This window comes from Budorcas taxicolor, chromosome 23 (genome assembly GCF_023091745.1).
Source record: "Budorcas taxicolor isolate Tak-1 chromosome 23, Takin1.1, whole genome shotgun sequence".
NCBI classification, from domain to species: domain Eukaryota; kingdom Metazoa; phylum Chordata; class Mammalia; order Artiodactyla; family Bovidae; genus Budorcas; species Budorcas taxicolor.
Window position 1 is genome coordinate 34,310,379 of NC_068932.1, and position 13,961 is coordinate 34,324,339.

Consider the following 13,961-nt stretch of genomic DNA (forward strand, 5'->3'; position numbering starts at 1 on the left):
TTTTTTTTTCAAATGCTATCATTATCCTTTGGGGACTTCCCTGGTGGCTCAGATGGTAAAGAATCTGCCTGCAATGTGGGAGACCAGGTTCAGTCCCTGGGTTGGGAAGATCCCCTGGAGAAGGTCAGGCTACCCACTCCAGTACTTGGAGAATTCCATGGGCAGAGGAGCCTGGCAGGCTACAGTCCATGGGGTCACAAAGAGTCCGTATTGAGCAACTAAGTTTCATTTTTCACTTTCATTTTTCTTTAAAAGTAATGTCTGTGTACTTCCCAATATCTACTTTTAATTTCAGAAATATAAGCCATAAGCCATGTTTACATAACATCAAAACAACCAAGCAATTTAGATGAGGGCAATAAAGTCAAACCAGATCATCTATATCCAGAAGCAAAACTCACCAATTTTTTTTTTGTTGCTTCAATTATACAGTTACCTACATAGACACAGGAAATCAATCCAACTAGCAGAGAGCTTGAAACTTACATTACAAATCCACAAGTTTTCCTTTAACTTTTAACCTTTTAGTTAACTTTAAAAAGGTCTCCACTTTTAAACTAGTGAAGTGAAGTTATTATTTAAGTGTTGTTTTCTGGTCCTGGGTCAATGACTCACTATATAGGAATTTAAGGTGTTTTCTTAGATGGTACCAATATCACAGAACTAAGCAAAACACTTATATCCAATAGAAAGCTCTTTTCTTATAAGATTTCAATGCCTGCCTATGCAATTTTTTTTTTTTTTTTTTTTTTTTTTGCCTAGGTATACAATGTATGTCATTCATGGCTAAGGTCTATATGTAAGTCCTATGTTCATGCAATAATATGTTTAAATGTGGGAATGGTGGAAGAATTTGAAGAGGGACTTAAAAAGACTTGAGCAAACAGTTACTAAGTTGAAAGCAGTTTTTTTTGCCTAAATTTGTAAATTTATTCTGGCTACATTTAAATTGTTAAAAGAGTCGTGAGGTTGTCTGCGCAGGACAATGTCAATGATATAAACTTAATATGAGTCTCTGTATGAATATTTTATGTTTTACATTTCACTGTTGAACTCTTTCTCTCCTGAAAAGCTATCAAATTAAAATAACTCTTGAATTATTTTACACCACTGAGCTAAAAATACTATTAAATTGATGACAGTGTAAATACATTTTATATCAGAATAATACTTTAATCCCTATTTAGCAGTCATTTCTATCTCGCTTAACCCAGGGCCAAAAAATCAAACCAAAGCCAGACAGACACATAGTCCATTCAGCACTGGCTTTTACTCTGAGGCTGGCTTCAAAGCACGGAAATCCTCTTAATGTGGAGAGCCGGGGGGAGGTAGGGTGGGCAACAGGGCTGGAAGCAGGAGCAGGGTGCACTGTCGAGGTTCTACTGAGTGGACATCCTGGCCCAGAACCCTAGGGGTGCACAAGGCATTGAACTGTCCTCCAGAGGTCAGACACACAGGGAATGCAAGCCAGAGAGAACATGAGATGCTGGGGAAGATGAAACTGCTCACTGTTCAAGGATGTGCCGGGAGCACAGGCGAGAACACCAAAGCCCAACTCCAGGAGAGATTTACGATGCTCAAATTTGGCATATAGCCCAAATTACCAGGGTTGTTTATCTACAGTATGAACGTGCTGTACTTGTGCACAGCCTGAAATCACCCTCTTCACTCAGCTTGCAGAACTATGTGAACATACAGAGGTGAGCCCAGAGCCCTGAGTCTCAGTTCTTAGCAGACACTCATGGGGTGATAACCACTCTTGGGTCTTTGATGGTGAGTGCTGTAACTGACACATTCGGATCTAAAACAGAGCCTGGAGACCAACTAAAGAATAAATCTGCTCCATGCTGAACATGTAAAGTGACACCTGTCTATTGCTCTCAAGGATTCACAGTTTGTCCTGGGGGGAAACGTGTCATACAAAGCCCATATGAGACCACAGATTTGGGGCTTGTCACTTGCCTTCATCAGGCCCTTTAAAATTCAGTGAGATTTTCCACTGTAATTTTTTCAGAGAAATCATTCTAAAGCTAAAAAGGATGTCTGCGTTGTCAATTTCTCACACAGCTAGCGTTCTTTAAGGGGAGAGCAGCCAGAGCTTTGATCTAATACTCAAGAATCGTTTCTGGAGATTTTTCTTAGTTTCATAAAAACAAAAATCAAGAGCAAAGCAAACCATTCATTAAAACTACACATAGTGTTACGTGCAGAGATGAAGAAATGACATGAAAAGGCCAATGAGAACTAGTAATTAGCAAACTGAACAAGCAATAGCTCTTATATTCTTGCTAATTTTACTGATCAGCCCTTGTCTATTTAATGACTCTTTCCTGCTAAAAATAGTAAAATGCTTGCACAGATGGTACTGTTTGACTAGAGGAGAATCCTTCCCCAAAACTCTCTGAAAAGCTTCAGAATTTTAGAGGAGATAAAAGCTAATCATAGCTGTACATAGGGAAAATTTCTCAAAATTATTTTCATTAAAAAAAAATTGAATGGCCCTCTGGTAATGAGCACTTCCTTGGCATCAGAAAATTCTTAATTTCTCTATCAGGAACTTTGGGTGTGTTTACTCTCACTCTCTGGCCTTCTCTCCTTCACTATGACAGCGATCTCATCTTCATGGGATGAAGTACATCTGTGATGTAATTCACCAAATATGAGATTTTCTTCTTCCTAAAAGCCTGGATAAGAGCATACTGGGAGGCCCCCCTAAATCCTCCCAGGATAGTAAAGTGAGAAAAAACCAAGTATTATAACCATCCAGTATGTAACATTTCTAGACATTCATTTCCTCTTTCCATCTTTTGTTTCCCAAGCATATTCCTGGGGGTTGGGTGGGAGGAGGCCTAGCTGATCTTTCCTCTTGCCTTATCTCCATGGCATCAAGTTCAATCCATTCATCCATAAGCAATCCACTCGTTTGTTAACAGCCTCAGGGGCTCACTGCCAGCATGTCAATTGGTTGGCTGATTAATACTAACTGATGAGGTCACATTTGGCTACATTCATTTGGGATCTGGGTAGCCTTGCAGCTAATGAAATGCCTCCTTCTCTTAAAAACAAACAAGCATAGCCCGGTTTTCTCTCCCCGCGAGGGGGGGGTGGGGGGGTGGTTATTGCACTCTCCAGACCACCTTACCTTGAAGATACATTTCCTCTCCTTCTGTGAACATCTGGGTGCACTTGCTGCATCGTGCACAACTTGGGTGGTAATGCTTGTCACCCGCCTGTAAAAGAAGAGGTGGGAAATGTTCAGTCTATTGCTGGGTACTGTCCCCGCCTCTTCTCTGCACATGGCAATTCGAGGAAAAGAGAAAAAACCTAAAGGTGGGAAAGATAATTGCCTGACTGACCAAACTTCTCATACCAATAGCCCTAGAAGCTGAAGCCGATGGCATCGGCCCCACGAGGGGCTCAAAGATCAGTGCTCGTGTCTGCCACGTGGGGCTGCCTTGCCTCTTGGGGTTTCTGGCACCCAGTGGTCTCTTGGCTTAGGCTGTCCTGGATAGTTGCCAATTACACACCACGTGCGTGACATGAGTCCGCTCCATCTCCCCAAAAAGTTCACCTCAAAAACATTAACATCCAAATTGATGTTGGAGGCCAATGTTGGTTTGTATTAAAGCAATAGAAAGAAAGGACCCTATTTAGCAGGTCCTTTTCTAGCTAAACAGTGTGAAAATAATATAATCTGCCCAGCTTACATCAAGATGAGAAAACCATAGTAAAAGGTATCATCCACTGCTTTTTAATTTCGGAAAGAGCCCTAACTTGCCTCTCTGCTGCTTATAGTAATCTTCTGCCAATGTCTCATTTTAATTGTTTTCTGAAGAAGGCATTTTATTGAGGCAGCTCTGCATTATTCATGGACTTGTCACTTTCTTAAATGAGACAGATGCCATCATAGCAGGTGCTGACTTCCCCAAAGCCAAATGTCACTGGACACAGGGACAATTCTCTAGACAGGTGCCAAGTCACATTAGAGTCATGCTCCAAATACACGCCTGACAAAATGAAATCCTTTCACTCATAGTTTAGCAGAAAGTCTCACCACCTAAAAATTATCAAATGTACTCTGCAATTAAATCCTGTCATCAGTCAACCGTGAAAACACTTCTTTTGCATTAACTGTGCAGAAGGCAGTGCTGAGAGCCTAGAGTTAGAAGTGGCTTCACCCTGTGCCTGCATGATATTGCCACAGGAAGTCAGGTCAGGTGGTGATTTCTTTCTCACACCCTCCTGTACGAACTATGAGACCACTTGGCCACTGGAGTGTGAAATGGTGGTCAGCTACTCAAGATAACGCAGTGGGGAAAAAAAGTGGAAGTTATTTAAAACTAGAAGCCAGGAATGAATTCTTTTCAGTGGTGCCTGCCAGAAAATTCCAGAAGTGGAATTTTGTTCTTATCCATACAGCATTATTTATTTATCTGGGGGGTGGGGGGAAGGGTATAGGATATGTTAACACAAAGTGGCTCTTTGCCTTGGGCCAGCCAGGGTCCCATGTGAGTGAAGGGAGGAAGAGGGCAAATATTACTCAGTGCTAAACACTGTTGAGTCAGCTGGGAGATTAATGCTGGGAGGTCCCAGGCAGTGAGGACAATCTCTGAATTCTCAAGGAAAATGTAGAGGAGACAACTAAGACCCCTTGACAGGAGTCTGGTGTAGTCTGCAGTGAAAGGCACACCCCTCAGTAAGCTAGCAATAGAAATTTCTGCACGCTGATAAACTGGTCCCACCATATTTAGTGCTGCAATGTTAGAGACATTCTCATTAAAGATAGGAAGCAGGCAGAGATGTACACTTTCACCAGTGTTTTTCTTTACTGTTTTTCCTAGCCAATGTGATAGATCAAGAACAAGAAATAAGTACAAAGGTCACTAATAAAAGAGTTCAGTCAAGTAGCTAGATAAAAATTTAACACATATGTAAAAACCAATAGTTTTTCTATTCATTAACAATACAAATTAAGTCTAGGTGATGAGAAAACAGGTCCCCATTTGTAAATAAATATTTCAGTGCAAGATCTACACAAGGAAAACAGTTGAATTTAACTGATGGGCATGAAAGACTTAAATAGAGACATATGGTATTTATGGCAGGAAAAAATAAATACCGTGAAGTTGCCAAATTATGTAAAATGAACCTCTGAATGCAACAAATTCTCAATCAAAATACGAACAGGAGTTTCTTTTATGTAAACTGACAGGCAAATTTTACAAGTTTACACAGAAGACAAAAATGCAGAAAAATGTAAAAGATTATTCTCCAAAATATACAACAAGCCTCTACAATGAAAACTAAATGGCAATATAGGCAGAAGGCAATTTCTGGAGGAAATATAGATTACCCTGAAAATAAAGAATTAGCTCAACCCCGTCAGGAATCATGGAAACACTGTTTAGAAAAAGAGGATTTTTCTTCAGCAAATTGGCAAAGATAAAAAGAAGACTAAGGTGAGGGACTTCCCTGGTGGCCCAGTGGTTACGAATCCACCTGCCAATGCAGGGGACACGGGCTCAATCCCTGGTCTGAGAAGACTGCACATGCTATGAGGCAACTAAGCCCATGCACTCTACAGACTGTGTTCTGCAGCGAGGGAAGCCACCGCGATGAAAAGCCTGTGCACCCCCACTAGGGAGCAGCCCACACTTGCTCCAACTAGAGAAAGTCTGTGCGTAGCAACACAACCCCAGTGGAGCCAAAAATAAATAAATAATTCTATTAAAAAAAGACTAGCGTGAAAACAGGCCTTCTCACATACTGTCAGTGAGCAAAATTCCTTTTGGAAAGCAATACTTATTTAAATTCAATGTGTGCACACTACTCCCTGATGAACAATTCCACGTGTAAAAGCCACTCTACAGAAATTCTCACACCTGTGTCCAAAAGTATTAAGGATATTTGGTGTGGGATTATTTATAACGGCAAAGAACAAGGAAACAGAAGCCTAGATAAGAAAGTGGTGAAACAAAATATTGACTCATATATAGCTATTAAAAGGATGAAGTAAACCTACATATACTTACATGGAAAGAGTTCAAACTAATAAGGGAAAAAACTCAAACAGAAACACAATACCTATGATACGGCCACATACAGCTGTGGTCAAAAGTGTGGAGATACTGGGTAAGCCTGACTGGATTGAAATCCAGTTTCAGCACTATGTGGTTCTATGAAGGCGGCAATCTCTCTAACCTTCACTTCCACACCTATAAAATGGGTAGACTAATAGCATTTATCTCATGAAGCCGATGAGAGAGGACTAGTATATTTCCTGGCATGCCCCACTCTCGCCAACACTGACCACCAGTCCTATAAGTCAGGCACAGCTATTATTGTTTAAGCCTAAGAAGACACACACACACATTATATATATACATATATTTATATTGATTTTCTATGTGTGTGTCCTGCCCAGAGAGAAGGTGGGGCAAATGCACGCCAATTAGTTTTCTGTGGTTCCTTGTGGAGAAAGAGGAAAGAGTAGAGGTGGGAACCTAACAACTTCCTTTATGTGTTTCTGTATTGCTTTGATCTTTTACAAGAATTCGTTCTTATGTTACTGCGTAATAAGGAAATAAAAACGAAGAAGAAAAAAGTCCATTGTCTCTTGGAGTCGTTACGTGATCTTGGGCAAACCACAGACTCTTGGAAAATCTGTTGTAGAGACGATGGAGTTGATAGCGACAGGGACAGTAAAAGGGAACATTTTTATTGTGATGACTCGGTGTCAGTCGCTATTCTCCATACTTCATAAACATTCAGGCATTCGTTTCACAAGAACCTACTGAGGTTATTACTCCCCACTCTCCAGATAAGGAAGCTGAGGCTTGGAGAGGTTTAGTAAACTTGTCCCCGGCCACACAACTAGAAAGTGGTAGGGCCAGGGTGCGAACCCATGTTGTCTGACTCTGGAGCGCGAGTCCCTAACCAGGATCATAGCTAATCGCCATATGGTACCTCACGGCTGTATCCACCTCACAGGGATGCCAGGGTGAACGATCGAATGACATTGACGATGCTGTGATGCACTGCATAAAACAATAATAGGAAAACGACGTAATGAGCTTCTGAACAGAGGTGGTTCTAGGACCATCCACATAAAGAAGGCTTGCTAGTGCGGTCTGGGATGCTGATAAAAGGCTCTCTGGATGCCACCCTTGCCCAAGGACAGGCACGGGGGAGTAGCTATTACATGAATTGTCACACAAGATAGGTGGGAGGTTCAGGCAGGGCCCCTGTGGCAGGGCTCCGCTCTGCAAATCATTAGTAAAAGCACTGCTGAGAAACATTGCCAGTGTAACTCCAGGGGCATCGGTCTTGACCTGTGTACTTGCTTCATCCCCAGATGCTGAACATGTCAGGAAATACAGTGAGCCAGAATCGAAGGGCAGCTGCACAGCTGTTCAAAAGTCTGTCTGTGCCACAGTGCAGGCCTGGGGGTGGTGGGGGGAGGGCACAGGGTCGAGGGCTTGAGATAAGGGAGCCCCCCAACCCCGCATGTGTTTCACTTCTTCTTACATGACAGTTCTCAGACAAGCCCTGTGTGCAGGGCCAGGAAAAGTACCAGAGCTGAACACAGACAGGGTTATATGCAAAGTAACCAAAAAAAAAAAAAAAAAAAACAGATGTAGCTGAATCCAAAGCATTTAAATTAGAGTCATTTTTAGAAGAAGGAAAAGTATTTCAGATAATGAGCAAAATGAGACTAAACAGCACCCATGGAAGAATGAAGAGGAGCCCACAATTCAAGTGGAGAGGAGGCTGTTGATTGCAAACTTCTCAAGCAGTGTCGGCTTTGCTGTGACAGGTGACTCCATAAATGATGCTTACCAAGTACCTGACCCCAGACTCACATCCTGCAACTCCAGCTCTGCCCCAGCCTGACAGACCAGATGTGTCTTTGGGACTTCCTACAGTCCTGTGGCAAATGGTGACTTTTCATCCATCTTTGTACCTTGCTACTTAAAAAACTACAACATTATTTATTGTCACACATTCAAAACGCATACATTAAAAAGTCTACATTCGGACTGGCACTTAACTCTAGTTGAGTTTTATAAAAGCACCTGCATACACAAAGTGCTAGAAACTGCTTGCCTTTAATAGCACTAATTAAGTCACGCTTCTGCGGTTATTATTTCTGTTTAGTTGATCTCTAAATTGGAGTATAAACTTTATCATACAGGTGAGAATTCCATCTGGGGAAACACCATCTGCTACAAGGCAGAATTCGGTGCAAGGCACCAAATTTGTGAAACTTACTATCTGGAAGAGGAGAAAGGAGCTCTGAGCTCCTTGTGGACACTGGGTGCAGGAAAAGGGCTACAAGATTCCGAATCAGGAGACTGGGGTATCATTTCCTTATTTCTTATTCACGAGACCTCCATTATGTCACTATTTACCGTCTCCAAGGCCCTGGCCCTTGCTTTGTAGAAAGTGAAGGGCTGCTGCTGCTGCTAAGTCGCTTCAGTCGTATCCGACTCTGTGCGACCCTGGACTAGACAATTTCAAGTCCCACCCCGCTGTAAGATTCTATGATTCTGTGTAAAATCCCACCCCTCTCCAAGCTTACATGGCAGTGTTGACAAAAAAAAGCAATTTGGGTAGAGAAAGGACCTTCTTGATGGCAGAGATTGGAAATGAACCAAAGACCCCATAGTTCTAAAAGCCAGGAGGAGTTCTGGTACCCTAAGCCCTGTGCTGGGATAACAGACCACTGTGGGCAGAAAAGACAACTGCGATTACAGACCCCATCCTTGACAGATAATTCTCTTAGCTCTGGGATGGCTAACTGTCCTTTTCAGTTTCTCTCTCCGCCTTTACCCCCCACCATTTCTCTTGTAGTACTTTACTCCTGATACAGCTCAGGAGATATGGAACAGGGTCCCTGAAGTCAGCCTTCAGCCATTTATAGCTCAGACCACACCTCCTTCCCCAAAGGACTTCCGGATGCTTATCGAGAAGGCTGTGATCTGAAAACAATGAAACAAAAGCCTCAGAGGAAAAGAAAAATCAAAAGGTTTCACTCTCAGGCCAACTTGTTCGCTGTGAAGCGAGTTTCTCAGTAGATGAGGACAAAAGAGAAAATGGGCCACTTTGGTCTCACTGGGTTAAAAAATGACCACATACAATTGTCACTAGAAAGGCAAGGTTTCCTGATTCTAAATTAGCCACAGGCTGTGAACCTCAACCATGGGCTGCGGTTCCATAGGGCTTGCTCTGAGTGACAGGTCTCACACAGCCCTGTGAGGGACGTGTTCTTTTACAACCGTGTTCTTCGAACAATGAAACGCTCAGAGAAATGAAAACTCAGAGCAAACAATTTCTCCAAAGCTCCCAGTGCTTCCACAAAGCAGAGCTGGGCTGTGAGTCCTGACTGACTGACTCCAGGCCTCCTCTTGCATAAACTGCCTCCAAAAAGCCCCAAAGGGATACTCACAGGGGGAACCTCAGTTCTGGAGCAGCTAAGCAACTTCCACACTGATTTCCCTGATGGCTGGAAATATCCAAGCAGTTTTTCTTCTATAAAGCCTTGAGAAAAATGGAGGGTGTAGACTAAAGGCCACTGAATGAAGTCATTTTCACAGGGGAAGTTAAACTATCGAGGTCTAGGGTGGTAGACCTTTTTAAAAAAGATCTAACTTGATTCAGAGATGGTGTTCAAAATACCCCAAAAAAGAAACAAATTGCTTTTCTGTCCCTGCATGCTAAGTCACTTCAGTTTTGCCTGACTCTTTGTGACGCTATGGACTGTAGCCCACCAGCCTCCTCTGTCCATGGGATTCTCCAGGCAAGAATCCTGGAATGAGTTGCCATTTCCTCCTCCAGGGAATCTTCCTGACCCAGGGATCAAACCTGTGTCTCTTACAGCTCCTGCAGTGGCAGGCAGGTTCTTTATCCCCAGCGCCACTTGGGAAGCCCCTCAGACTGTTGCAAACACGGCTCTGGTTGATGATGCTTTCAGATTTAAGGACACACAAACGTTTGGAGGTCAGTGTGTTGGCCTAGATCAGGGGTTTTCTAACTTTACTGCACATAAGCAACACCTAAGAGACTTTTAAAAATGGGTTCAATGGCCCTAGGGTGGGGCACAGAGATCAGCTTCTTTCATTTTGTAAGCGCTGACATAAGTCTATGCAGATCACCATGAACTGGGGAAACCTCTTGGTAGATGAGAAAGCCAAAGGTAGCAACAAGGATGTTGCTTCCCTGGCAGCTGTATGGGCGGGGAGAGAGGCAGAACCACACTAGTTCCTGGTATTGCTCCTGAAGAAAGGCAAGGTGGGGCTGACTCAGCCTTCTTTGCATTTGCTGCTTTTTCCCTTGAAGTGGGAGAGGTTTCCAATGCAACCGGACTAGCTTGATCTCGAAGTTACCACTCACCTGTTCCGGAAGGCTGTTTTTCCTGATTCAGCATTCTGATTGGGCAGGATAATGAGGGTGTGCCTTGACCCAAAGTTTGGATCCTGGGCAAAGATGAATAAATCAGTCTGCCCAGGCAGCTTGCACGAAGCCCAGAGGGCTCTCCATAAGTCTGCAAAGCCAGGCTGCGCAGGACTAGCATCCTGCTGCCCCGCTCCCTCACCAACCACAACCCCAACAGTGGCCCCTGCTCCAACTATCAGGGGGAGGGTTCCCCAGAAAAGATGGCAAAATGGTGTGAAGAGATATCCACAAGTGCACTCCAATGCTCTGGTTCCCTTTGACCAGCTCAGAATATAAAAGGATAAAAAGGGCTGCAATATTCCAGTGGAAACGCATATTGGCCTTTTGCAAGTGATTGCTGCTGTCTTTATCTCCTTCTAGATATCTCCTTCTAGATATCTCCTTCAAGGAGCTTATCTCCTTCAAGAAGATCAAACCAGTCAATCCTAAAGGAAATCAGTCCTGAATATTCATTGGAAGGACTGATACTGAAGCTAAATCTCCAATACTTTGGCCACCTGATGCCAAGAACTGACTCATTGGAAAAGACCTTGATGCTGGGTAAGACTGACGGCAGGAGGAGAAGTGGATGACCAAGGATGACATGGTTGGATGGCATCACTGATTCGATGGATAAGTGTTTGAGTAAGCTCTGGGGGCTGGATGGACAGAGAAGCCTGGTATACTGCGGTCTATGGGATCTCAAAGAGTTGGACACAATCAAGTGAATGAACTGAACTGAACTATCTCCTTCTAAGGAACTCAGTACAAAAATTTCCAAGTAGCCTTTGCAGTTTAACAGTACAAGATAAATGCTATCTTTAGATGTGTATATTCCTGTAAGACCTAACCAGCCTCTTTAAATTGATCAACAGGATCAGTGTAATCGCTACCAAAATCCCAGCCAGATTATTTGTACATTGGGAAGCTGATCCTAAAATGTACATGGCAGTGCAAAGGACCTTGGAGAGTTAACAATGTTGGAAAAAGAATAGGATAATGGTAGAGGACTTAAACTACCCGATTTCAAAACTTATAAAGCTGCAAGTAATCAAAATGGCATGGTATCAGCACTGAGATAGACATAAAAGTCAATGTAATGGGAGAGACAATTCCAAAATAAACCCACACATTTATGGTCAACTGATTTCCAATAAAGTATCATGACAGTTTGATAGAGAAGGGATGTTTTCTTTTAATAAATACTGATGAGACAACTGAATATATATGTCCCATCAGATCCCTACCTTACACCATATACAAAAATTAATGTCTAGTAGATTACAGACCTGCATATAAAAGCTAAAACGATAAAACTACTAGAAAAAAACATAAAATCTTTATGACTGCAGGTCAGGCAAAGATTTCTTAGACGTTATACGAAAGCATAATTATAAATCAGATGTTGTCAAGATTAAAACCTTTTCTCTTCAAAAGACATCAAGAAAATGGAAAGACCTGCCACAGACTGGAAAAAATTTCTGCAAATCATATTTCTAAAAAAGGAACAGCATCCAGAATATATAAAAAACTACTAGAGTGCAGTAATAAGAGGCTGCGCAACTCAGTTAAAAAGTGGGCAAAAGATTTAAACAACACTTCACCAAAGAAGATATATGAGTATGACACATGAAAATATTTTAAACATCATCAGTCAAGCTAATAAAATTAAAGCTTCAATGAAATACTACAATGCAATGAGCTAACTACAAAGCAATGGCTATCATGAGAAAGACTTTTCCATAGCACATGTTAGGAGAACATGAAGAAAGGCGAATCCTCATCAATGGCAGGTGAGAATGAAAAGTGGTGCAGCTACTCTGGAAACCTCTTTGGCAGTTTCTCAGACAGCTGAACGTAAATCTACCAAGTGATCCAGAACTTCCACCCCTAGGTTTCCAACTAAAAGAAATGGTAACTTAGGTCCACAAAATTCTTATGTGCAAAAGTTCACAGCAGTGTTCTTCATAACAATCCCAAACTGGAAATAATCCAAATGACTCTCAGCTAAACAGATAAACAAAATGCGGAACATTCACAAAAGAGAATACTGCAAAGTTACTGCTTTTAATGAAAAGAAACAAACCGCTGATACATACAACAACACAGATGACCCTCAATAACACGATGTTCAGGGAAAGAAGCCAGACGTGGAAGACTACATATTGCATGATTCCATTTTCTACGAAGTTTCCAGGAAAGGCAAAAGGAAAGAGGCACAAAGTAGACTGGTGCTTGCTGGGAAGGGGGATGGAATAAGACCGAGCAAGGCTGACTGCAAAGTCAAACTGAGGTGATGACAAAGTGGTAAAACTGCATTGTGCTCATGGCTGCACAAGCACTTAAATGTAATAAAAATCAACTGTATCCTCACAATGGGTGAATTTTATGGTATGTAAACTGTTCTTTAATAAAGAATAAAGAGACAGGACAATTAAAAAATAAGACAACATTGATGGGTTGGGGAAAGACCTAATGGGAAGACCCACTATTTACCTCAAGGCGTGAGTGCACTCATTCCTTTGGTGGGGGCACAGATCCCTTTGGAAAGTTATTGAAAAATAAAGATTTTTTTTTTTTTTTTTTTGCAGAACAAAATATACCTGCATATGTGTGCAGTATTGAACTGATAGCAGTTGTCCAAAGACTTGAACATTTTCAAAAGGATAAGAAAACAATTGTCTAATGTGCTAATCAAATCATTTCTCTTTCTTCAGAGGGATCACTATTATTCTGTATACGAGAGAATTGCAGAGAGACTGAGTAACTTGCTGAGGAACTCACGGGAAGTCGGAATAAAAACCTGGGCTATGACATTAACCTTAGTGTCACTACTAGGAATCTCTCAGGCTTGGTTCTTTGGTTATGTGCTTTCATGCACAGTATTTAATTGCAGTTTTCTCTGAACTTTTGAAGTAGGTGACATCATTCTTATTTTATAGTGATGAAACCTAGGCTCAGAGGCCAAATGACTTGCTGTGCCAAAACCAAAGGCACACAGCTAAGTGTCACAACTAGGAAACATCCCAGGTCCGTGGACACAGGTTCAATTCTCTTGTACCAATATCGCCACATCACAGATAACACTGCTTCTCTTGTTTCAGAAATCCTAGGCAACTAGAAAAATAACTCATGTATGACACAAAAAGTTGGTCAAGATGACTGAGACTGTTTTGTTAACATGTGTTGTAGAAATTTTGCCAAATTTCAAGGCAGAGCAAATAACAACACTGAAGGCAAAACATAAATCAGAAACGCAAGGATCTCCGCATTTGAAACTGACCTCTTCTCCCTGGTATTCCTGCAGCCCTGGGCTTGGACTGCCCCACGTGTTTAACGTTGCCTCCTGTTGTTATGGCAGGGCTGGCTGTCCCATCCCACTGCCCACCATGGAGTGGAAGGAGATGGGCTCTGGAGCCCAGAGAACCCAGGGTCTGCATTGCAACTTTGCAAACGGTGTGGCCTTGGGCTCTTTTGGGGATTTATTTCTCCATCTGTAAAAACTGGTATAAGAAAACCTGCTGTGG

General features: G+C 42.2%; 1 protein-coding gene across 4 annotated transcripts in view; it reads right to left on the reverse strand.

The window, feature by feature from the left end:
• ABLIM1 (actin binding LIM protein 1) overlaps positions 1-13,961 on the reverse strand; it is a 194,582-nt gene that overhangs the window by 51,339 nt on the left and 129,282 nt on the right. For all 4 annotated transcript variants that reach the window (XM_052660977.1, XM_052660978.1, XM_052660980.1 and 1 more), the window contains one exon: positions 3,143-3,230. In XM_052660977.1, coding sequence (XP_052516937.1) covers positions 3,143-3,230 — 88 coding nt within the window. The remainder of the gene's footprint in view (positions 1-3,142; positions 3,231-13,961) is intronic.